Source organism: Pelophylax lessonae (genome assembly GCF_965119305.1).
Source record: "Pelophylax lessonae genome assembly, chromosome: 1".
Lineage (NCBI taxonomy): Eukaryota > Metazoa > Chordata > Amphibia > Anura > Ranidae > Pelophylax > Pelophylax lessonae.
The window spans coordinates 374562030-374586984 of NC_138768.1; the positions used below are offsets into that span (position 1 = coordinate 374562030).

Genomic DNA, 24955 nt, shown 5'->3' on the forward strand with positions numbered 1-24955 from the left:
ATGAGGGTGTATCTGGCGGTGACTGAGGCGATTCGGAAATCAGATTCCTTGTTTGTCCTTACAGATGGATCTCGTAAGGGGCAGGCTGCATCTGCTGCGACCATTTCCAAATGGATCTGGCAGACGGTGGTGCTGGCCTATTCCATTAAGGGTCAGGATCCTCCCTGTTCAGGCACATTCTATAAGGGCGCTCAGTGCCTCCTGGTTGAGCTCCTGGTTTACCTAGTTGGCTATGTTTAGCCCTTTTTGGGAACTATGTGCATTGCTGTGTTTTTCCTACCCCTCATGTTTACACTGCTTTAGGACGTCCCCAGAGTCAAAGAAGATATGGAGCTGTGTCCGTCAGAATGGCAGAATGGATTTCATGGGAGGATACCACAGAGGAAGCCACTGCTGTCCAAAAAAAACATTGCTGCACATTCACAGCCCTTTCATCCCGCAGGCTCGCAGGACAAGGGACAAAAGTCCAACTGTAACTTTGTGGGAGGTTCCAAGAGACCCTGGGCTGGTAAGTCAAAAGCGGGTTCCACTAGTCCCGCAGACAAGTCCTCCTCTGCCTGAAGGGGCGCCCTCATCTGTATCTGGGGTGGGGGTACATCTTCGCTTTTTTCAAAACCCATGGACCTTGCTCATTCAAGACAAATAGGTCCACAAGTTAATTTGGTCCGGTTACAAGATCGAGTTTCGGTGCTTGCCTCCGGCAAGGTTCTTTCCTTTAAAACTTGCGCCTGTCCCCGGATCGACTGCAGGGCCTTTATGGGGCAGTGCAGGATCTGCTGTCCTAGGGAATAATTGTCCCAGTTCCAGGGATTTTATTCAAATCTGTTTACTATTCCCAGGAAGGAAGGCAAGGTCCGTCCAATCTTGGATCTCAAGGCCCTGAATCGCATTGTGCGGGTTCAGAAATTTAGAATGAAGTCCATTCGCGTGGTGGTGGCATCCCTTCATCAAGGGGATTTTCTGGCCTCTCTCGATATCAAGGATGCTTACCTTCATATTCCAATATATGTCGGGCATCAGCTTTTTCTTCGCTTTGCCGTGGGAGAGGAACATTATCAATTTGTGGCGTTACCCTTTGGTCTCACCTCAGCTCCTTGGTTGTTCACAAAAGTGTTGGCTCTGGTGTTAGCCTTGCTCAGGCAGAGGGGGGATCGCGGTACTGGGGTACCTGGACGATTTCCTTCTGCGAGTAGAGTCTCCGTCTGTCTTAAAAGACGATCTGGACATCACTGTTCAAACTCTTCAAGAGTTCAGCTGAGTTTTCAGAAATCAGCTCTGACTCGGTCCACCAAGCTGGACTACCTGGGCCTGACTTTGGATTCAGCCGCAGCCAGGGTGTTTCTCCCGGCGAAACTACTGAAGTTGCAGCATTCGATCCAGCTCCTGTTGTCCAACCGTTGGTCGTCTCTTAGGACGTGCATGCAAGTGCTGGGCTTGATGGTCTCCACCTTCGAGGCGGTTCTGTTCGCTCAATTTTATACCAGGCCTCTGCAAAAGGAGATTCTTGCCAAATGTCACAAGAATCCTCAATCTCTCTACAATTTGATCCTGTTGAACGGGGGTGCGAGGGGATCCTTGTTTTGGTGGCTTAGTTCCCCCGGAACTTTGACAAAGGAAGTTCTTTCTCCCCCTGTACTGGACAGTGGTTACCAGGGACACCAGTCTGTCTGGGTGGGGAGGTGTCTTTGGCACAGATTTAGCTCAAGGGGTTCGGACTTGGGGGGAGTCCAGTCTGCCAATCAATATCCTGAAGATTCGGGTGGACAGGCTTTGCCTGTCCCAGTGGGCGGATCGTCTACAGGGGTGTCGGGTAAGGATTCAGTCGGACAATGCCACGCCTGTGGCGTATGTCAATCATCAAGGGGGCACAAAAAGTGCCCTGCCAGCCAGAGAAGTTGACCGTATTTTAAGGTGGGCAGAACGTTATGTTCAGGCCCTCTCTGCTGTGCACATTCCAGGAGTGGAAAATTGGCAGGCAGCCTACCTCAGTCAGCAGGCCCCGAGTCTGGGCGAATGGTCTCTTCATCCAGAAGTGTTTCAACAGCTATGTCTCCGGTGGGGGACTCCCGATGTTGACCTGTTGGCCTCTTGTTTCAACCTGAAGGTTCAGAGGTTTGTAGCATAATCTTGGGATTCTTTGGCTGACGCTCTGGTGGCCCCTTGGGGGTCAGTATCGTCTGATTTACGCTTTTCCTCCACTACAGCTTCTGCCGAGGCTTCTGCACAGAATCGAGTCAGAAAGGATTCCAGTAATTCTGTTGGCTCCAGACTGGCCTTGTCGGTCTTGGTACGCAGGCCTCGTAAGGCTGGTAGCCGATGTTCCTTGGAGGCTCCCTCTCAGAGAAGATCTATTGAAAGCCAGGTACTGAAGGATAGAGGGTTGTCGGATTCATGATTCCTATCCTGTTAAAAGCTAGAAAATCTACTTCTAGGAAGATTTATTATAGAGTCTGGAGGGCGTACATTTCTTGGTATGAGTCTCAGGGGTTTCTCCTCGTTCCTTTTTGGTGTCCCGTCTGCTGGAGTTTCTTTAATAAGGTGTGAAAAAACGTTTGGCTCTGGGCACCATCTAGGGCCAGATTTCTGCCTTGGCATTTTTTTTTCCAACGGACGGAAATGGCTACAAATTCTTTTGATTTACACTTTCGTTCAGGGGGTTTGCCACTTGGCTCCTTCGATAAGGTCTCTGGTACCTCCGTGGAATCTCAATTTGGTTCTGTCGTTTCTTCAAAGACTGCCTTTTGAAAATATTAGCAAACTTCTTCTGCTTACTCTGCCACAAAAGGTAGCTTTTTTGGTGGTTATTACTTCTGCATGCAGGGTGTCGGAACTGGCTGCATTGTCCTCTCAGTTCACAGGGACAAAGTTGTGCTACGTCCCTGTGAGTCATTCCTTCCTAAGGTCGTCTCGGGTTTCCACTTGAATTAAGACATTGTTTTGCCTTCCTTGTGCCCTAAGCCAAAACACTCTAAAGAAATTGCTTTACATTCCCTGGATGTGGGTCGGGCAATGAGGGTGTATCTGGCGGTGACTGAGGCGATTCGGAAATCAGATTCCTTGTTTGTCCTTACAGATGGATCTCGTAAGGGGCAGGCTGCATCTGCTGCGACCATTTCCAAATGGATCTGGCAGACGGTGGTGCTGGCCTATTCCATTAAGGGTCAGGATCCTCCCTGTTCAGGCACATTCTATAAGGGCGCTCAGTGCCTCCTGGTTGAGCTCCTGGTTTACCTAGTTGGCTATGTTTAGCCCTTTTTGGGAACTATGTGCATTGCTGTGTTTTTCCTACCCCTCATGTTTACACTGCTTTAGGACGTCCCCAGAGTCAAAGAAGATATGGAGCTGTGTCCGTCAGTGAACGAAAGAGAAAACTGGATTTTTAGTCTTACCATGAAATCCTTTCCTCTGATGTTCATTGACAGACACAGCAACCGCCCCTCTGATTTAGGTTATGTATTCTTCTGACACTTCTTGTTACCAACTACGGATTTTACGGTAAGACAAAAATCCAGTTTTTGTTTCTATCTGCCAGGCAAATTGTTTCCTTTCAATCTCTGTCTCTCCCCATCTTCCCTCCGTGCTCTTTATGGGGCGGTGCAGGATCTGCTACTCCAGGGTGTGATTGCCCCGTGGCCCCGGAGATTTTGAGGGTTTTATTCCAAACTGTTTACGGTTCTGAAGAAGGAAGGTTTACCAAGGTGCTAGCCATGGTAAAAAAAAGTATGTGAACCCTTTGGAATGATATGGATTTCTGCACAAATTGGTCATAAGATGTGATCTGATCATCATCTAAGTCACAACAATAGACAATCACAGTCTGCTTAAACTAATAACACACAAAGAATGAAATGTTGCCATGTTTTTATTGAACACACAATGTAAACATTCACAGTGCAGGTGGAAAATGTATGTGAACCCTTGGATTTAATAAGTGGTTGAACCTCCTTTGGCAGCAATAACTTCAACCAAACGTTTCCTGTAGTTGCAGATCAGACATGCACAACGGTCAGGAGTAATTCTTGACCATTCCTCTTTACAGAACTGTTTCAGTTTAGCAATATTCTTGGGATGTCTGGTGTGAATCGCTTTCTTGAGGTCATGCCACAGCATCTCAATCGGGTTGAGGTCAGGACTCTGACTGGGCCACTACAGAAGGAGTATTTTCTTCTGTTTAAACCATTCTGTTGTTGATTTACTTCTATGGTTTTGGTCATTGTTCTGTTGCAACACCCATCTTCTGTTGAGCTTCAGCTGGTAGACAATTGGCCTTAAGTTCTCCTGCAAAATGTCTTGATAAACTTGGGAATTAATTTTTCCTTCGATGATAGCAATCCGTCCAGGCCCTGACGCAGCAAAGCAGCCCCAAACCATGATGCCCCCACCACCATACTTCACAGTTGGGATGAGGTTTTGATGACGGTGTGCTGTGCCTCTTTTTCGCCACACATAGTGTTGTGTGTTTCTTCCAAACAACTCAACTTTGGTTTCATCTGTCCACAGAATATTTTGCCAGTACTGCTGTGGAACATCCAGGTGCTCTTGTGCAAACTGTAAATGTGCAGCAATGTTTTTTTTGGACAGCAGTGGCTTCCTCTGTGGTATCCTCCCATGAAATCCATTCTTGTTTAGTATTTTGCGTATTGTAGTTTCGCTAACAGGGATGTTAGCATTTGCCAGTGACTTTTGTAAGTCTTTAGCTGACACTCTAGGATTCTTCTTCACCTCATTGAGCAGTCTGCGCTGTGCTCTTGCAGTCATCTTTACAGGACGGCCACTCCTAGGGCGAGTAGCAGCAGTGCTGAACTTTCTCCATTTATAGACAATTTGTCTTACCATGGACTGATGAACAGTAAGGCTTTTGGAGATATTTTATAACCCTTTCCAGCTTTATGCAAGTCAACAATTCTTAATCGTAGGTCTTCTGAGAGCTCTTTTGTGCGAGGCATCATTCACATCAGGCGATGCTTCTTGTGAAAAGCAAACCCAGAACTGGTGTGTTTTTTATAGGGCAGGGCAGCTGTAACCAACACCTCCAATCTCATCTCATTGATTGGACTCCAGTTGGCTGACATCTCACTCCAATTAGCTCTTGGAGATGTCATTAGTCTAGGGGTTCACATACTTTTTCCACCTGCACTGTGAATGTTTACATGGTGTGTTCAATAAAAACATGGCAACATTTCATTTTTTGTGTGTTATTAGTTTAAGCAGACTGTGATTGTCTATTGTTGTGACTTAGATGATGATCAGATCACATTTTATGACCAATTTGTGCAGAAATCCATATCATTCCAAAGGGTTCACATACTTTTTCTTGCAGCTGTAGCTAAATTTGTTAGTGTATTTAAATCTGCTAGTGCATCTAACACTCCCCTCACCCCAGACTGGCAGTGCTGCTATCCAAAGGTGTCCCTGTGCTCCTTCATCCAGAGTGGGGGGCACTGTAATAAAGGAGGTGTGTTACTAGCCAAATCACCAGGTGAAAACAGAGGAAAAAAGCCTTAAAAAATAAAATTGATGCAGCCACCACATTTATCAAATGGTAAGCTGCAATATATTACAATTTTCTATTTTAGGTTTAATATTGCTTTAAGGTCTTACTTGTCTGTGTGGCCAATGGGGAGTTGCACAGTTGCTCCTGGAGACTCTCCCAAGTTTTACCCGAATATTATCCTTTGGGGCGAGGATGTGATTTAAAGGATAAATCTACTTCCGTAAAGTTTTCTATATTGACCTAATATATTATTCCACTTTCCTAAGATTTCCAAGCTGCCTTCTTTAGTATTCTTCTTCTTCTTGCTTTCCTTTCTTAAAAAAAAGATTAAGTTACTGCTCCTTAACGTCAAAAAGACAAATATGTTATGTATTCTCACTAAAATGAGATTGATAATCCTGAAATGATTTATTACAGCCGCTTGTCCAAAACACAGTGTTGCAAAGGATTTATAAGACAAACCACTTGTGATAATGTTTATTCCAAATCCATGGTCAGAAATATAACAGTATAATGCTGCCTGTCTTCGGGAGTTGATAAAATGATTTTTAGCTGACTGCCTATGAGAACCACAAGAGCTGAATTTACATGGCATTTGTGACTGTATTCTTGACCTTCTCTGAGCAATTTTTCTGTACAATATAAGTACAGCACATCACAGTTCACGGGGAATGTAGTTCTCCCATAACTACAACACAGCTATGGCTGCCAAATATATCTTACCTCTTGTATCTATCCTTTTTTTTTTTTAGTTTGTAGAACCACATGAGTTGGGCTCTCATTCCTTTGCGTTTCACATTTTGTTTGTGTGCTACAGTGTTATTCTTGAAGCCCCTGAATATCCCCTGTTTATACAGTGTTACAATACCTGTTCAAGTTAATTTAAATAATAATACATATTCTGGGCAACATTGTGGTTAGGCTGCATTAAAACCTGAGTGTAGAGTCTTTGTGTGTTTTTCCAGCGCTTTTTGGCGCATTTTACATGGGCAATTGTTTTTTTCTCTCAAATCTGTATTTAAGGATAACACACAGTAAATACAGAAGCCACAAAATAGGCAGATCTGAAATGATACATTGCCATGAATAAGGGCTCTTTCATATGGACGTTCCGTATGTCCGTATATATCACCACATCCGTTTGCGGGTGATATATGGACATAATGCTTGTCAATGGGATTGCAGATGTCAGCGGATGACCATCTGCTGACATCCGATTTGTGTCCTTTCAGTTCTGTTCCGTTTTTTGGAACGGAACAGAACCCTATTTTTTCTCCGTTAAAAAAACGGAACTGATGCTAAATCGGATGTCAGCGGTGTCATCCGCTGACATCCGCAATCCCCATAGACTAACATAATGTCTGTATATCATCCGCAAATGGAGGGGATGATATGCAGACATACGGACCGGATGTCATCCGCGTCCGTAAAAAAAAGTGCCGCAGCGGCCAAAAAAAACGGAGCGGCCGTGTGAAAGAGGCCTAAGTCTACACCACAAAAGCCAGTGCGTATAGAAGAGGCCAGGGTCTAGGGTGTCTCCGTATCCCGTCTGTTAATTTCCACAGTAGACAGCGTTTTTATAAAGAAGAAGGAGAACAAAAAGTGATCCAAGGCATCACGCAAACAAAAACAATAAAAACAGCATAAAAAATAAAGAGAAAGTATAAGAACAGAAAAAAAAGGGGGCAGGGGGGAAGAGTTAAAGGGAAGGGGATCAAGGAACCATTCAAGCTGCCAACCAGTCCTCCCGGGTCCGGGAAACAATCATTATAGTCTCCACTATAGGGGATTTAATGCAACAGTTTTTGTACTCCTCAGAGTAGACAAATTCATGGCAGTAAAACTATTTTTGAGGAATTTCTCCAGAAGGCCTTTATCCGTGGCCACCAAGTCTTCCATCTCATTGATTTCAGCTACTTTTTCCAACCAGACAGCTATGGACGGTGACTGTGTCTGCTTCCAAAACAGCGGGATGCATCTCTTCACCACAGTAATCAGAAGAGGCAATATGGATCGTTTTGTTAACCTCACTTTGAAAACCAGTGGGGATGAAGAAGGAAAAACGCAGGCTCTTTCGGTAGCTCCCCGTCAATTAATTTTTGGGTTATGCAGTGAACCTCTGTCTAGTAGAACTGCAGAAGGCGGCACGACCAAAAGATGTGAAGGAGAGAACCAGATTCCTCTCCACACCTCCAACAAAGATCCGAGCATCGGGGGAACGTCCTGTGAATCTTTACCGGTGTATGATACCACTGGGTCCCAGCCTCCTGGTGCTTAGCGCAAATATAAGTTTTGTAAGGAAACAACAGAATTCTTTCCACTTGTTTGTCCTTGAATGTCAGCCCTAAATCTCGGTCCCACCTGGCGATATAAGGCTGGCAGAGGAGATATCAACAGTCAATAGGTCTGAGAAACCACAATGGAAATTGCTCTTGGCATTAGAGTTTGAATGTAGAGAGGAATCTCCGAAAGACCTACGGAGAAGGTAGAGAGTCAATGAAGTGGGCAAACTAATTTTTAAATGGTGTATGTCACTGGTGCAGCAAAATTAAAAAAAATAAGAAAACTAATTTATATCTGGTTTGCTGCAGCTAAAGTGACTCCATTAGGAGTGTGTGCAAATAAAAATCTGTGGGTAGCTGCGCTGACCTCTATATGAATAAATTATTTTATCCTACATGTTCACTACACCACTAGTGATATGCGACCAATACGTGATAACAGAAAGCTGTACTGTAAATAGTGTGGCAAATAAAGTTACAAAATGTGATATTATAATCAAGTAAAAAACATATATATATATATATATGTGAACTATGCAAAATCAAAACAAAGAGTCCAAATAAAGTGACTATGCAATTCCAAAATAAAGTGTTCATAGGTTTATTCTGTGCCAGTAGTGATATCTTGCTCATATGGTGATTCACCCAGCTAAATGTGCCTAAATCCACCACCTTCCAAAATGTTCACCCACCAGAAGGTAGTGTATTATGGGCGTGATCAGTATATGCATCTCCTGTGGTCCCGGATACAGATGACAATGTTCCCCTGGTTCCCAGTTCATCCCATCATCTTTTAATGATGCATGTCTAGTTGCAAAGTGCTTTGAGGCTAGTGGAGCGAGGTTAACGTAACTTCCGGGTTCCTGCCCCGCCAACGGAATCTTGGAGCGCACGCAGGCTCAATTAGTGATTGCTGGATAGACTTAGTGCCGGTCCAAAAGGCACCATCGCGTGTGAGTGTAAAATTTTTTATGATATCTAAATAAATCTTTTATTACGAATGTTGCGCAATGATGACTATCATTGAATTCCATCAACGTATGAGAGGGAACTTAGGTGGAATGAACTGGGAACCAGTGGAACACTGTTATCTGTATCTGGGACCATAGGAGAAGCATATACTGATCAGGCCCATAATACACTACCTTCTGGTGAGTGAACATTTTGGAAGGTGGTAGATTTAGGCACGTTTAGTTGGGTGAATCGCCATATGAGCCAGATGTCACTACTGGCAAGGAATAAACCTATGGACACTTTATTTTGAAATTGCATAGTCACTTCATTTGGACTCTTTATATTTTGGATTTGCATAGTTCACAAATATATTTTTTTGCTTGATTATAATATCACATTTTGTAACTTTATTTGCCACACTATTTACAGTACCGTTTTCTGTTATCACGTATTGGTTATATACTGTATCTCTATTGGTGTAGTGAACATGTAGGATAATAAAATGTATTCACATAGAAGTTAGTGCAGCTACCCACAGATTTTTATTTAAACTGTCATTTTTGCCAGAATGAAAGTCCCGCATACATCGGACCATCTATGATTTGTTGTCTAGTCACCCCTTGTCCATTTACAATGAAATGTCAGGCCTGAAACCACCCAGCCGATTTCAAGTTTTGAAATCTAGAGTCATGAAGTCCGGGGCTGAAGGCAGGGTTATCGACTATGGGGGTTCGCGGCGAGGAACTCTGAGCAATAGAGAGATCACGGAACGCTTTCTGACAGAACCGCCAAGATAGAGATTGGCATCCGATAGATCCATGCCTCCCAGCAGTTTTGGTAATATCAAAATTGACTGAGCAAAATTGAAGAGCCTGGTTCACCGCCCAAAGGAAAAGGTTCGGAATATGAATGGGAAGGGCCTGAAAGTGGTAAAGCAGATGGGGTATAATATTATTTTTTTTACTCTATTACACCGTCCAAACCAAAAGAACAGTCCATGTTGCTAAGACATAAGGTTTTTTTTAATAGCTGCCAAAAGAAGAGGGAAATTGAGTGAAAATATATCTTCTACCTTGCTAGGTAGAAAGATGCCCAGGTATTTTATGTGCGTAGAGGCCCATTTGAAGGGAAAATCAATCCGAAGTAGAGTAGTTAGTGAGTACGGCATATTTATACGATTTGTGATAGTTGACCCAAAAAAAAAGAGTGTCTCATAGGTCTTCAATTCTGAGAGCAGATTCGGGATGGATACCAGGGTATTAGACAAAAAGAACAGTAAGTCCTCCACGTATGCCTCAATTTTAGGGGACAAAGTCCCCCCTAGATGGAGGCCAGTGACTTCTGGATTATTCTTAATTGAGTGTAGAAAGGGCTCTAGGGCAGGGATAAAAATCAGGGGAGAGAGGGGACACCCCTGGCACATCCCATTAGATACCCCGAAAGATGAGGAGAGATAACCATTCACTTTTACTTGAGCAGAAGGAGAGTAAATAGTATCAATCCAATTCATCATTCCTTGATCTAGACCGATATGTTTAAGAGTCTCTATCAAGAAGACCCAATTCACTCAATCAAATGCCTTCTCTGCTTCGGTCGAGAGGAGCAACAAGGGGATCTTTCACGTCTGAGCAGCATGGATGAAGTTGATAGTCTTAGTGGTATTGTCTCGAGCTTCCCTTGTAGGAACGAGCCCCACTTGGTCAGAGTTAACTAATTGGGGGATCAGTTTAATCAGGCACATCGAAAGGATTTTGATGAATAGTTTAAGGTTGATGTTTAAAAGAGGAATTGGGCGATCATTTTCCCTCCTTCGCAATCACTGTGATATGTGCACGGAGCGTGTCTTCTAGGAAGCCCCGCTCCCGCAGCATTGTATGCCGAAAGAAATGTGGAGTCCAAAGGTTTTATATTATAGGAGGGAATACCCATATGGGCCCGCTGCTTTACCGGAATGCATTTGTGCATTAGCCAAAGCCTTTTCTGCTGCTGAACGAGGCTTCTCTAATGCAGCCTGCTCCTTGTCTGAAAGGCAGTGCAACCCAGATTTCTGTATGCAGTCCCGTGTTGTCTTCCGTTTGGTGGAGTCAGTGATAGTGGACTTAGGATTTGGAAGATTATACAAGGAAGTATAATACCTTTGGAAACCTTTGCAATTTCTTCCGTCGCATGGACCTTTTGTTGATTTTCATTAAAAATCTCAGAGATAACCGTGTGAGCTTGCTGAGCTCTAAGTGCATGTGCCAGTAGCTTTCCATACTTGTTGCTATGTTCATAAAAGGTGCCTCTACATTTTGCAAGCGTGGCTTTAGCTCTGTCCAAAGCAAGAGATCGTAATTGGTTTCTAAGAACCGTGAGGTCTGTTAGTCTTATCGGTAATCGATTTCTTATGGGTGGCCTCTAGGGCCCTGATCTTCCCCAGGAGATCAACGATTTGTTTGGCTTTTTCCTTCTTGAGTCAGGACCCAATCCTAATCAGGACTCCCTGATGAACCCCTTATGTGCCTCCCACACCATCATAGGAGCACTATCTGAATTAAAGTTAGATGAGAAGAAGTGTCTCAATTCTCTAGAGACCTCCTCAATAACCGCCGGAGTTTGGATCAATGAGTCATTTCGTTTCCACATATATTGTTTAGGGACAAGGGGCAACAAATCTATGTCTATAAAAACTGGAGCATTATCCAAAAAAGTGATGAACCGATTAATGCGGACTTGTGGGGTGGTCGCGGGCCCTCCCTGGGAATGGTGGGGCCCCTCCTGTGTCCTCCCCCCCCCCATACTTTTCCCCCTTCTCCTTAGCGGGGTTCCCCTGTGTAGGTGCCCTCATCTGCCCCCTATCCCCTCCCCTTGCCCCCGCGGTTCCGTTTAATCCGTTATGGTCCTGGAGCTTATGGAGCTCATCTCACCACCCAATACACTCCTGGAAGCTGCAGGACCCTCTGGGTCCCAGTCTGCCCTGGCGCCCATGACGGCAACCCTGCCGTCGCTGGTATCCAAAGTAGATATGGCCCTGCAAAGGAGGCCTGGCAAGAAGCACCCCCCGCCTTCACCTATATCCTCTGCTTCCTCAGACTCTGAGGTGGATTTGGCCGCCGCGGACGAGAGTCAGCCCACTGGGTCTGCGTCCACGCACGCTGAGTGCTCTAATTGTGAGGATGAGTCCTCCTCTGCAGCCATGCATGAAAAAGTGCTGGTGGATGCCTTGATTGTGTCAGTGCGGGAAACTTTAAAGTTGGAGGACTCAGCTGCAGCTGAGTCGGCGACGCCGGTGCAGTTTGGCACACGCAAATCTTCCAAGGTGACTAAGGTGTTTCCCTCTCCTGCCTATTTTGCAGAGATTGTCACTAGTCAATGGGGTTCCCTGAAACGCATGGTTGGAATACGTAAGCGTTTTGCTAGGAGATATCCCTTTTGAGGAGTCTCTTCTGAAAAAACTGTTGGTGGATTCTCAGGTTTCCAGACTAAATAAGGCCACACTTTTGGCGGTGGAGGATTCTCCTTTTAACCACTTCCCGCCCGCCCTATAGGGAATTGACGGCCGGAAGGTGGTTGTATTATCCTGACACGCCGTCATATGTTGAGGGCGCTGTGCAGTGCACTAGCTGTACCTGGGGGACTCTGTAGCTTCCAGGGGTCCTCTCTGGGGTTCCGTGTGGTGGCCAGATAGTGATTGTATGCCTTAATTGGCGCAGTTTTAGCGCGGCTGCCATCTTGGTTGAGGGCAGCCTGGCTGGGCTCATTGTAAGGGCAGCAGCCATTTTAGATCCCTGTTCTGGCACCGATCGGGCGCCATTTTGGGTGTGGGCAAACGCCTAGTAAGGGCGGCAGCCATTTTGCCTGTGATTCCTCCCATTAGGCACCATTTTCTTGTGGCTCAGGACAGGCATAGGTCTCTATGGGTGTGAGATCACTTCCTCTCTCCTTTCCTTTTTTCACTGAGCAGCATGTGGCAAGTATACTGACACTGTGGGGGATTTTTTCTGTTTTCTCGGGCACTAGCCTGCTAAAACTGTTTTCTCTTGTGGCTATTACCTTCTCTGAAGGGGCTCTACAGGTAGTGCAAGTTGCGGTGGGGGTCCACAGGAACTGCCGTTTTAAAGGGCCAGCGTCCCATTAATTTTTAAAGGCAATTATGGACTCCCGGGACAACAAATTCCCCACGGATCTGATTGTGGCTTTAGGTACTCCTGAATCCTCTTCCGTGGCCTCGTTTTCTGCTGCTCTTGCGACTTTGGCATCCAAAGTGGATCTGCTGATGTCTGAACGCACTTCTCAAAAATGGCCTATGCCCTCACAGTCTTCTGACTCAGAGCCTGATTTGGTTGCTACAGAAATTGTCCCCCCTGAGGGGTCTCAGTCCTCACATTCAGATGGGGAGGAGGAAGAGACCTCCTCTTCGGCGGCATGGGAACGTGCCACGGTTAATGCACTCGTTAGCTCCGTTAGGGAGACTTTGAATCTGCATGATGAGCCCTCCCTGTCGGGTAAGCGGGTTTCCTTTGGGTTCCGCAAAGCCAGAAGTCAGGTCGGGTTTTCCCCTTTCCCGAGGAGTTTCACAAAACCGTGAACGACCAATGGCGTTGCATTAAGCATATGATAACAGTGCCTAAGCGGTTTAAGTAACGTTATCCCTTTGCGGATCCTGTTGATAATCGTTGGACGGTGTCCCCTAAGGTGGACCACACTGTTTCTAGACTAAATAAGTCCACTTTAATGACCGTGGAGGACTCCCCGTGTTTAGGGATCCAGCTGATAGGCGTACGGAGACGCTTTCCCACCATATCTACTTGGTGGCGGGCTCCCTGCTAAAACCGGTATTCACTTCAGTGATGGTCTCCCAAGCTGCCGTGGAATGGACCAGGGCGCTGAGGCACACGTTGGTGGCGGAGTCTGTATCTCCGGCTGCCCTAGACATGGTGGATCAAGTGACCCAGGCTGTGATGTGCCTGTGTGATGGGGCCCTAGACGGGGCCCCTTTGGTCGCACGGTTGTCTGCGGTCGGGGTTGTGATCCGCCGCATTGTTTGGCTTAAAAGCTTGTCGGCTGACCATGCTTCCAAAAAGACTGTGTCTGATGTCCCTTATGCGGGTAATCGACTTTTTGGGGGACACTCTAAATGAGTTGATCTAAGGGCTTACGGGGGGGCAAGAGTAATCTTTTGCCCCAGACCTCTAAGGGTAAATCCCCCCGTGCTAGGCAGGGCTCTTCCTTTAAAGCTCATCGTGGTTCCTTTCGTGCCTTCGGGGCACAGGATAAAGGGAAGTCCTTCAAGTCCTCGGGTGGTAACAAGAAGCCATGGTCAGGTAAGACCAAGGGCGGTCAGGCCGGTTCGGCGGCCCAGTCCACCTCTGCCTGAAGGAACGCCCTCACCCGTTTCAGGGGTGGGGGGTGGGGTGTCTGCGTTATTTTTCAGGAACCCTGATTGTCCCGCATCCAGGACAGGTGGGTTCACAAACTGATTCGCTCAGGGTACAAGATCGAGCTTCGACAGATTCTTTCCATCAAATCTTCATCTGACTCCCGATCGTTTCAGGGATCTCAAGGGGGCGGTTCAAGATCTTCTTGCTCAAGAAGTCATTGTGCCAGTCCCTGCACAGGACAGGTTTCGCGGTTTTTACTCCAATCTGTTCACGGTGCCCAGAAAAGGGGGCAAAGTGCGTCCGGTCCTGGACCTAAAGTCGTTGAACTGTTTTGTGAGGGTACAGAAGTTCCGGATGGAATCCATCTGGTCGGTGGTGGCATCGTTGAGTCCAAGGGATTTTCTGGCCTCCATCGAATTGAAAGATGTGTATCTGCACATCCCTATCTGCAAGGGTCACCAGCGGTACCTCCGCTTCGTGGTGGCAGAGGCGCATTATCAGTTTGTGGCGTTGCCCTTCGGCCTCGCTTCGGCTCCCAGGGTATTCACCAAGGTTTTGGCTCCAGTGCTGGCTTTACTGCGTTTAAAGGGGATTGCGATCCTCGGTTATTTGGACAACCTCCCGTTCAAGTCGAGCTCGTGTGCCACGCTGACGATCGATCTGTCGATCACGATTCGGTTGCTCCAGGAATTCGGGTGGACCTTCAACTTCCAGAAGTCGTCTCTGACTCCTTCGATTCGCCTCCCGCACCTGGGGATGGTCCTGGACTCCACTCAGGTGAAAGTCTTTCTCCCGGAGGACAAGCTCTGGATCTTGCAGGGCGAGATCAGGTCCCTCAGGGACAACGATCTCTCCTCTCTGCGGGCCTGCATGCGGTCTCTGGGTCTGATGTTTTCAGCTTTCGAGGCTATCCCTTTTGCTCAGTTTCACACGAGAACTCTGCAAGCAGAGATTCTTGCCAGGTGGGACAGAACACCTCAGTCGGACAGGAGGATTTCTCTGAGCCCCCTCGCAAGATCGGATATTTTGTGATGGCTCCTGTCACCACCTCTGACACAAAGCAAGTCCTTCCAGGCCTTTGCTGTGGACGGTGATCACCACGAATGCCAGCCTGAGGGGCTGGGGTGGAGTTCTGGGCACGCTTTGTGTCCAGGGGACGTGGCCGGCGGAGGAGGCTTCCTTGCCGATGAACGTTTTGAAGCTCCGTGCATTTATGCTGTGCTTGTTCCGTAGGTCAACTCTGCTCTCGGCTGTAGCGTACATCAATCATCAAAGGGGCACCAAGAGTGCCCAAGCGGCCAGGGAAGTGGCCGAGATCCTAGCTTGGGCCGAGACGCATTCTGCGATTTCGGCAGTCCACATTCCGGGGGTGGACAACTGGCAGGCGGTCTATCTGAGTCGCCAGACCCCAGACCAGGGGGAATGGTCCCTGCATCTGGAGGTGTTTTGCCTCCTGTGTGCCCGGTGGGGGTCTCCAGACATAGATCTGTTCGCGTCCCGTTTCAACACCAAGGTGGGAAGGTTCGTGGCCAGAACACACGATCCTCTGGCGGACGCCACTGAGGTGTTAGTGCCTTGGTATCGTATCGGCTGATTTATGCCTTCCCTCCGATTCAGCTGTTATCCAGGTTCCTCCGCAGGTTGGCGTCGGAACGGATTCAAGTAATTCTGGTGGCCCCAGACTGGCCGCACTGGTCTTGGTACGCAGACATCGTGCAGATGGTCGTCAAGCCTCCCTGGCGGCTTTCGCTGTGCGAGGATCTACTGTCTCAAGGGCCGATCTTTCATCCTGCCTTACAGTCTCTGGCTTGATGGCGTGGCTGTTGAAAGCCACGTCTTGAGGGACAAAGGTCTCCCAAATGCTGTCATTCTTACCTTATTGAAGGCTCAGAAAGCTACCTCTAGAAAACGTTATCATATTGCCTGGTGCGAGTCGTATGGTTTCCATCCTCGTTCTTTTTCGGTGGGGGGGGGGGGGGATTTTTGGCCTTCCTGCAGGAGGGTGTAAATCAGCGTCTTGCGCTAACTACGATCAAAGGTCAGTTGATTGGCTCAGGCGTACAAAGCAGCGACCTGGTTGTCGGTGCACACTTTCACAAAATTCTACGGAATTGTTGTACTGGCATCCTCGGATGCTTCCTTTGGCCGCAAGGTTTTGATTGCGGCGGTTGTTTGAAGAGACGTGTTTTTTTCTGTCTCTTCCTGGGATGTTTTTTGTTGTTTCTGGGTTAGCTCCCGTTTTGAGCTTTGTTGCCCTGTGGTCTCAGGTTGTTTTCTGGCCCGGTTGTTTCGTTACCTTTTCGGTAAGTTGCGTCTTCCCACCCCTCACACACCCACTAGTGAAGGCTGACTGAACAGGCAGCGACTGTCAGAGGACGTAAGAGAAAATAGAATTTTTGTAAGAACTTACCGTAAAATTATTTTCTCTGAGTCCTCTGACAGTCGCCACCCCCGCCCCTCTGGTTCTTGGATCTGGGGGTTGTTGCCTTCTGGTACTGCTTGCTACAAACTGAGGAACAGTGATAACTGGATCAGAATAATGGCTGAGGGATGGCCCCCTAGAGGTGTGTCTAAGTATAAAAAAGTTTTTTATTAACCTTTCAAACTGCCTAGCTTGCTCCTGCAGAGGGCGCCATTACCCACTAGTGAAGGCTGACTGAGCGGGCGGTGACTATCAGAGGACTCAGAGAAAATAATTTTATGGTAAGTTCTTACAAAAATTATATTTTTTCTTCTTACAGCAATATCTTTGAGTATCCTGCAGGTAGGTAAAGCTGCTTAGTCATTGTGGTTACTTATATATTATATCTAGTCCTTTTATGGATCAATGTAATTGCTACTTGAATTGCATTTAAGCTGTAAAAAACATAAATTATGTACTCCTGCTGTGCCAGGTGGATAAGGGCTCCATGTTGTATTTTTAGTTTTGTTCCCAACATGGAGAATGCAACAACACCAGTGTGAACACCCCTTTTGTGGCAGATGGAGTAAGATGCGACCATAAATGAAAACTCATTATGGGACATAAATTAGTCATAAATCCCTTAAAGCCCAACTTGGGGCTGATTTTTTTATGTCCAAAAGCCAATGTAAAACAACTAGCTAGGTCTGCAATACTCATATTCAGTCCCCTGAAGTAAATTAATTTTTTGCCCTTTTTTTTGAATTCACTGGACATACTACACTGTGAGTTCAGGGTATCCTTTCCACCTCCTACCAAGAGGGCATCACCACACAAATGTTTGGTGCAAAGCACCAGTTCCTTGCGCTCTGAGTAGTGTAGTCTTTTTGTCCACCTCTGCTACGATCTTGTGGCTGTTTTTGGAGCTATCAACACGGCAACCCAGGAAAACGCTTTGGCCTTGCTGCCCCTTGAACGACCAGGGTAGTCTGGAATCACTGAAAACAACAAGCGAACACAGGGGGGGCACCAGCCTAGTGCATTATCCTTTAGAAGGTTTATTAAAAAGAAACTTGAAAATACTCACAAACGAGTTCTTGATAAAAGCATATCACACAAGGAATGTAGTCCTCAGCATAGAGATCCAAGGGTGAGCCGTCCCCTGAAGTCGTGAAGGCTTACACGTTTCGAGGCTTAGCTTCTTCCTCAGAGCCTCGAAACGCGTAAGCCTTCACGACTTCAGGGGACGGCTCACCCTTGGATCTCTATGCTGAGGACTGCATTGTGTGATATGTTTTTATCAAGAACTCGTTTGTGAGTATTTTAAAGTTTCTTTTTTAATAAACCTTCTAAAGGATAATGCACTAGGTCAGTGCACCCCTGTGTTTGCTTATTGGTTTCACGAGGGCATCACCACAGCAGCGTAGCACCGCAGAAAGCTGCTTTCTGTTTTATTGAGGACCGACCATCTTGGAGAAAAGGCTCTCTATTTGTCCTGGTGACCTTTATCAGTGAAAGTGAAAGACAGGCAACTGGTGACCATTATCATTGAAAGTAAAAGAAGGTCCCAAATTGTAAATAGTCACAAGAACAGGAATAAAGGGTATATCTTCCTATAGGGACACTAGTTCTGGTGACCTTGGTGACTCCCAGGGATTTTCCTTACTTTGGAGTGAATTCCTCCCACTTCTTGTTGTGGTGATGGGACAAGAAGGGAAATCTCCCCATTGGGATACAGATGGCAAAAAACCCTAACCTTACTCAATCTAAAATGCAAGAGGTATACTTTATGTCTGCAGGAAATGTGAGAAACCATCAGCTAACTGAAGCTCACAAAAGCAATACCTGTACCAAAAATATGAGTTTTCGCTAGAAGTGCCCTTTAATGGTAGACTGGTCAAGTTTATGTCACAAGTCTGCTTTAAAAAGATGGTTCTCCTAACTGCTATCTTCTGCTTATCTTGATATAAATGGATGATGAAGAATAAAAATAAAAATCATTGAAAAGAGGGATATACAGTGTGTTCTGTCTGGATGAATGTTCCGCTTGTCTAGAAGTCATAGAATATGTATTATTATGTCCTCCAGCCTGCAGATTTATTCTAAAAGTATCATAGTGTTTCTGACAGCTCATGTGTGACATAAATAGAAGCCATATTTCTTGGTGCAGGTAATATAAAAGATTTTTTCTTCTTCTCACATATTGCTGATAGAGCTATATCTCTATGGTGTCACAGCAATTTGAGATTCTGATGGCAACATATTGTTTATGGGTCAATGATTTTGTCTTTAATAGTAGCTTGGAACAGTATAGCAGAGGTTAATTAAGTATGTCTATCAACGTGGACAGATATAGATGTTTCCTCTCAAAGCCACGCCAGCATTTGCAATGATTCAAGCTTGTGTCTGGTCTTTTTTCTTTTCCTTAGTGCCGCAGTACGTGATTCAAGTTTATAATAGACAGCAAGAGTTTCCAGTAAGCTGTTTTATTGTGCTGGAAACTTCTGCTGTGATTCAATTTTTTTAGGAAACTGAGATCAATATAGATTATTTTTTGCTAAGAAGCAGAACACTTTTATTTTAGCAGTCTGTTTATTGTTCTGTAAGTTACATTGTCTGTACATTTGCACAAGTCAGCTCATAGCATTTCTTGTTTCTAGGGTAACCAATGTAATTATAGCCCTTTTGAGTTTTTTTGTTTTGTTAATTGACAGTTTTACCCTACTTCAGCAGCCCAGAGAGTATTTTCAGCACAGGCGTTAATGGGAATGTATAATGGTTCTATACATAATTACGTTATTCAATTTTATGGCTAAGACAAAAAAGAAATACATGCAAAGAAAGTTTTTTTCTCTTTTTTTTTGTGTCAGGTGAATATGAAATATTGTATATGAATATTATACAGTGTTAAATTCAGCCAGCAGATGGAGCTTAGGCTCAATTTTACATATTTTCCTTTCTCCTTTTCTTCTAAGTTGTATGAATACTGGTTGCAAAAGTTCAGGAAGTGACTGAGTGTTACAGCAGTATTAAACCCAAAAGCAAACATTATGTTGGAGCTTACCAATTCTTAGATGTGATGGTTGCATTTGTTTTCCTTTTTTAGGGTTTCTCAAAAGACCAAGCTCTCTTCAAGATGTGTTAGTTTCCAGAAATAAAACAAACGATTTAACACTGACAGGGGTTCTTATAATAACTAGCTTTAATTTCTTTATGTAAAACCTTTATCCCAAAAGGAAAAAAACTGTTTGCTATAACTGCTTATAGTGTATGGAGTTTGGCTTCAATTTGTGTATTTAAAGCTGAATTCCTAGAAATTCAGGTCCTTAGTAGTAAGTGAAGGCACGCTGTAAGTTAAGTCCAAAAGGTGCACGACATCTCCTGGACTTATTTCCATTATTTGTATCTGTACCTTGAGAACGTCATTCTTTGACGAAACGTACATCGGTCGCGGCGTGCTGACGTCACCTCGTTGAGACGCTCAGGCGGGTGTTCCTAGCTGTCCGGTCGGCAGCCTCGATTCAGCGCATACATACATGCTCTACTTGTAAGTGCATTACTTTTACTTTTTGGTCCTAATAAAAACGGTTTTACACTATGGGCATCTCTATTGTTTATATGTGAATCTGGGAGCCTTGTTTGTGGGTCAGCCATCTATACCACCAGGGACGGAACGTATGCACAGAGGATAGATAATCTTACCTGTGGATATCGGATTTGTGTTTTCTGCTATATCTGGTAAGCAGGGATTTCTAGTGACGGTCCTAAAGGGGTCACGGGTCATCTGAGTGTTTATATATGCCTGTTTTCCTGCACCATCTGGTAATTGAATTGTGATCTAGGTGGTGGCTCAGCTCATCTCTTTGCTTGTCTTTGTCATCTGAGACAGCTCTGGATAGTTCTACTTTATTTTGCTTTCCCATCTTGTAAGCAGCCTGTGATGGTGGTGGCTTTCATTGACACTTTCCTTTCCTGATACACACGGGAGTTTCTCTTTATCAATATTATACAGTATTACGCTATGTGTTTGTTTGTGTTCTTTATTCCATCACTTCTCTAACGGTGATCCTGGGACGGATACCACTGGGACTGGACCTGCCCACAGGGGATAAGTGACCGTATCCAGGGACATTCTGATTTGTGATACAAGCACCTATATATACACAATCTGGTAAGCGGGGATTTCTGTCAACGGCCCTGAGAGGTTCCTTAACTATCAGAGTGACCTCACATGCTCCTTATACCTGCACCATCTGATAATTACACTGTGATTAAGGTGGTGGCTGGTTTGTTGGCTTATTCAGGATTGCTTTAGTTGTTTTTTGCTTTCTCTGATATTCCATCTGGTAAGCAGCCTGTGATGGTGGTGGTTCCTATGAGCACTTTCCTTGTCTGATACACACGGGAGATATACTTTCAATATACAGTATCACGCTATGTATTTTTATTTATTTTTCATTTGATATATCCATCAACTTGTGATCTTGGGACGGAAATTTCTGAGGAGGAACTCTTCATAAACTTCCATCAGTCTTGGATAAATACACGCAAGGCCCAATTTACTGCTGCATCTGGTAAGCAGTAATTTCATATGTAATCTACACCTGTGGATCTTCGCTTGAAATTCTGGACCCTTATTTGATCGTTTTGTATACCAATACTGATTTTTGGGACTTATTTGGACTCAATCTTGTTTATTTATTCGTGTCACTAAGCGCAGCTTTCTTTATCCACTATTTTTTGATGTTTGTCACATACTAAGTTGCCGCTACCTGTTTTTTCTGATATTTAGCGCAGTTTCTCCCCTTCTTCTTTTTTATCTGATGTGTTTACTGCTCTGTCAGAGAGAGAAAATCTGGGATCTGGGAGAAAAGCACACAGAGTAGCTATTCTCGCCCCTCCCCTCTGCTGCACATTCACAGAAGCTTTTGTATTTGTGAATGTGTTCACATGCTACCAAGGCTTCTGTGATTGGGCAGGAGGAGGGAACGGGCAGGCATAAGATCTGAAGCGATTCTACTGTTGAAGATGCTGAGACCAAAAGGATCAGCAATGGCTGTTTTCTGGGAGTACTATAACCCTGTATAATATAAATAATAGCGAGAGATCCAAGAGTTGTCATGCACCTCCCTGGACTTTATTCATTGTGTGCCTTCACTTTTTGCAAAGGAACTGAATTCCTGGAATGCAGCTTTAAATCTGCTAGTACATTTAACACTCCCTTCTCCCCCACCTCTAGACTGACAATGCAGCTGTCTGCTGTGCCCCCTGTGCTCAGTCATCCAGAATGGGGGCACTCTTAACACAGGAGGTGTGTAACTGGCCAGATCACCACGTGAAAACAGAGGGGAAAAAGCATAAAAAATAAAAACTGCAACCAGCACATCCAATAATTGGTAAGCTGTAATATATTGTATATATTACATTTTTGGTTTTGGGTTTATTACTGGTTCTCACTAGACTTGCATAGGAAAACAGTCCACAATTTGATTTGAATGTCCAGATAATCACACCAGAACGCACAAACTGTAGCGCATGCACTACTTTGGAAAGTTGCTGCAGTACCATGCAATCTAGTGCCAGCAAATGCACAGCGTTTGTGATTTGCATTTGGTATTAACAATGTATTGGCACCCGCAGCAGGTTGCAAAGGCAGTGCATTTTAAAGCGCAGTGCGGGAAATGTTTTTTTGCGCACTGCGTTCTGGTGTGAATATTGTAATTTTCCCTGCAGCCCAAGTGAAACATTATATACTGTGTTACTGTAATCCAGCCGGACTGCATTTACAGTAATAAGTATGGTACTCTTTTTCAAGTAGCAAAAAAGGTTCTGTTGATTAGAGTAGTGTTCCCCAGGGGGTGCGGGTGGCATGTTTAGCACTTAATAGTTAAAAAAATAGCACTTATAATTAAAAAATAAATAAATAAATAAGAGACCCATATGTATTGCTGTATACAGTATATTTATAGTTTATATTAACTACAGTAAAAAAATACCAACAGTTCACTTAGGGTTTAAGACATCCTACGGAGCCTGCTTTTAGCCGGTCAACGCAAACCAAAGAATACAACCTAATATCAGGCTATTCAGCAGAGAGCTAATGCTTACAACATGAAAAAACTGTAAATAGCTGCGCTAACCTATAAAAAAAGGTACAAATGGAAGCTCCCTGATGACGCATGTGTATTGCAAAACGCGTTGAGGCTAGTGGAGCGTGGATGACGGACTTGCGCTTCTTGTCACGGTAACGAGATGGAGGCTTGGAACGCATGCCGGCTCCAGTGCATAGCCCAGAGACTGCTGGATAGACTTAGTGCCAGTCTAGAGGCACCATTATATGCGAGTGTATAGTTATACTTTTAATTTTAACAATAAACTGGTTTATGGAAGTTGCACAATAATGGCTATCATTTAATTTACAAATACATGAGAGGGGTTGCCATAGATACCGGGACCGCAGGCAAGATCATAAGAACCCACAGAGGCATATTAGGGCCTAAAATATACCAACTGCTGGTGAGTGCGTATTTTAGCAATTGATGGATTTGCACATAATCGGGTGAAGCACTGCATGAATAAGAGCTACTTCTTGGCACGGAATGGAATAATGGACACTTGGATATTTGAAATAAATGTTGTTCTTTGTAATTCACTAATCTGCATATAAGATTTGATATGATTGGTTTAAAATTATTGAGGATATATTGTTTAATATAAAGTGTTTTTGGGGATAATTTGTTTGCACATTTGATAGGTTAGCGCAGCTATTTATAGTTTTCTCATTTTTCACACTCCTGTGTTTGGAGTTTCTTTTAGCTACAGCAAACCAAATAATTTTTATTTCAAAATGATATTTCTCTTACGTCCTCCGACAGTCGCCGCCTCTTCATATTCGTCACATATGGGGTATTAGACTTTGCTCCGAAGGAGTAGCTAGGCAACAGAATATGTTAACAATAAAGCTTTTAACATATCCCACCCTCAAGGGGTGGTCCCCTCAGTCAATACCCTCCTACTTCCTGCAACCATATCTCAGTTTTTAATGTCTAGCTTGTCAGGAGTGGCTGGCTCTCTCTGTGCTGGGACTTTCTGTCCCAGACTCTTTCTTCTTTTTAAAATTTTGTTTGAGTTTTTCTCTCTACCTTTACTTAGCTGTTATTTTGTCAGCGTTAGTTAGTTCTTCGGATAAAGAGGATCATGCGGACTGGGTCTCGGGCTGATCCCCCTGGTCGCAGGCCGTGGGTCAGTGGCTTCCCAGTCTGCCATTGAGCGTTCAGCCAGGTAACGCTCCTGGCACAGTGAACGACCCATCCCTGTTCGGTGCAGGGATGATTGGTGAGGTGGCTACCTCACTGGACGCTGTGCAGTTTCTTAACCCCCCTTGTGTGCGTCTTGAATGCGACTCTCCCTGCCTCATGTGCAGCGGCTTGTTCGCCTGTGCGGGTCCCCCACGCCGTGTGAGGTAAGTGTATTTATGTGGGGACCTGTCTGTCTGGGGGGGTGTCAGTCTGGGACTGTGTAACCTGCCTCTATTCACACTGCTTGTCTCCCTATCTCTCGGCTGCATGCTGTGGGCTGCAAGGGGGGGGGGGAGCTGTATGACACTGTGTGTGTCAGACTGGTCAGTGTGAGAAGCTGTGTGCTGTGGGGCATGTTTTTTTGGCATGTTTGGGCATATACAGCGATCGCTGCGGCGATCTGACATGTATTCTGATATTGGAATGTAATGTGTGTTTTAATGCACTGTGGAGCGGCGGTTTCGGCGCCAAACGACGCCATTTTGCCTACACTCGCTCCGGCCGCATGTTTTACATGCATGGCGGCCATTTTCTTGTAGCCTCCATAGGCTTACATAGAGCGCCCTGGCAGCATCACTTCCTCTTTCCAGGAACACCGATCGAGGCAGCAGCAGCGGCGAGGGTCTCCTCAGGTTTTATCCTTCTGTTCTTGCTATCCATTGCCTGTGTTCAGTTTGCATATTCCCTGTGGGGGTCTCATTGTGCTTGAGTGTGGTGCGGTGGGCTGCGCTTGCCGCGCTTGCTTAAAAGGGGCAGTTAACCCTTTGTTGTCTGGCATTACAGGGGCAATGGATTCTCAGGAGGGCAAATTTCCTACAGTATTGGTGGAAAGCCAGGGGACCGCTGTTTCCCCCCCCAGGGGGGGATTTAGCCACTATTGTGGCTGGCCTTGCTGCTCAGGTGCAAATGCTGGTGGCTGCTCAATCTACTAAAAGGCCCAGAGTTGCTCTTTCCTCTGATTCTGAGGGTGAAGGTGATGGGGCTGTTATGGCGGGGGCCTCCTTATCGGGGTCCCGCTCCTCTCTTGATCTAGTGGGGTCTGAGGTGGAGGCTGAAGTTGAGGGGGTTGATAATTCTCCCCCTGGCTCGCCTGAAGAGCTTGCAATCATGGATGAGTTGATTGCTTCCATTAAGCAAATGCTGCGTTTGCAGGACGAAGTGTGTCC

General features: G+C 45.3%; 1 protein-coding gene across 1 annotated transcript in view; it reads left to right on the forward strand.

The window, feature by feature from the left end:
- The window catches only part of DMRT1 (doublesex and mab-3 related transcription factor 1), a gene marked incomplete at both ends in the record, with an annotated part of 156550 nt that overhangs the window by 66129 nt on the left and 65466 nt on the right, over nucleotides 1-24955 (forward strand). Inside the window, 3 exons of the mRNA XM_082245066.1 lie at nucleotides 7425-7571; nucleotides 10256-10388; nucleotides 16832-16854. Coding sequence (XP_082101192.1) covers nucleotides 7425-7571; nucleotides 10256-10388; nucleotides 16832-16854 — 303 coding nt within the window. The remainder of the gene's footprint in view (nucleotides 1-7424; nucleotides 7572-10255; nucleotides 10389-16831; nucleotides 16855-24955) is intronic.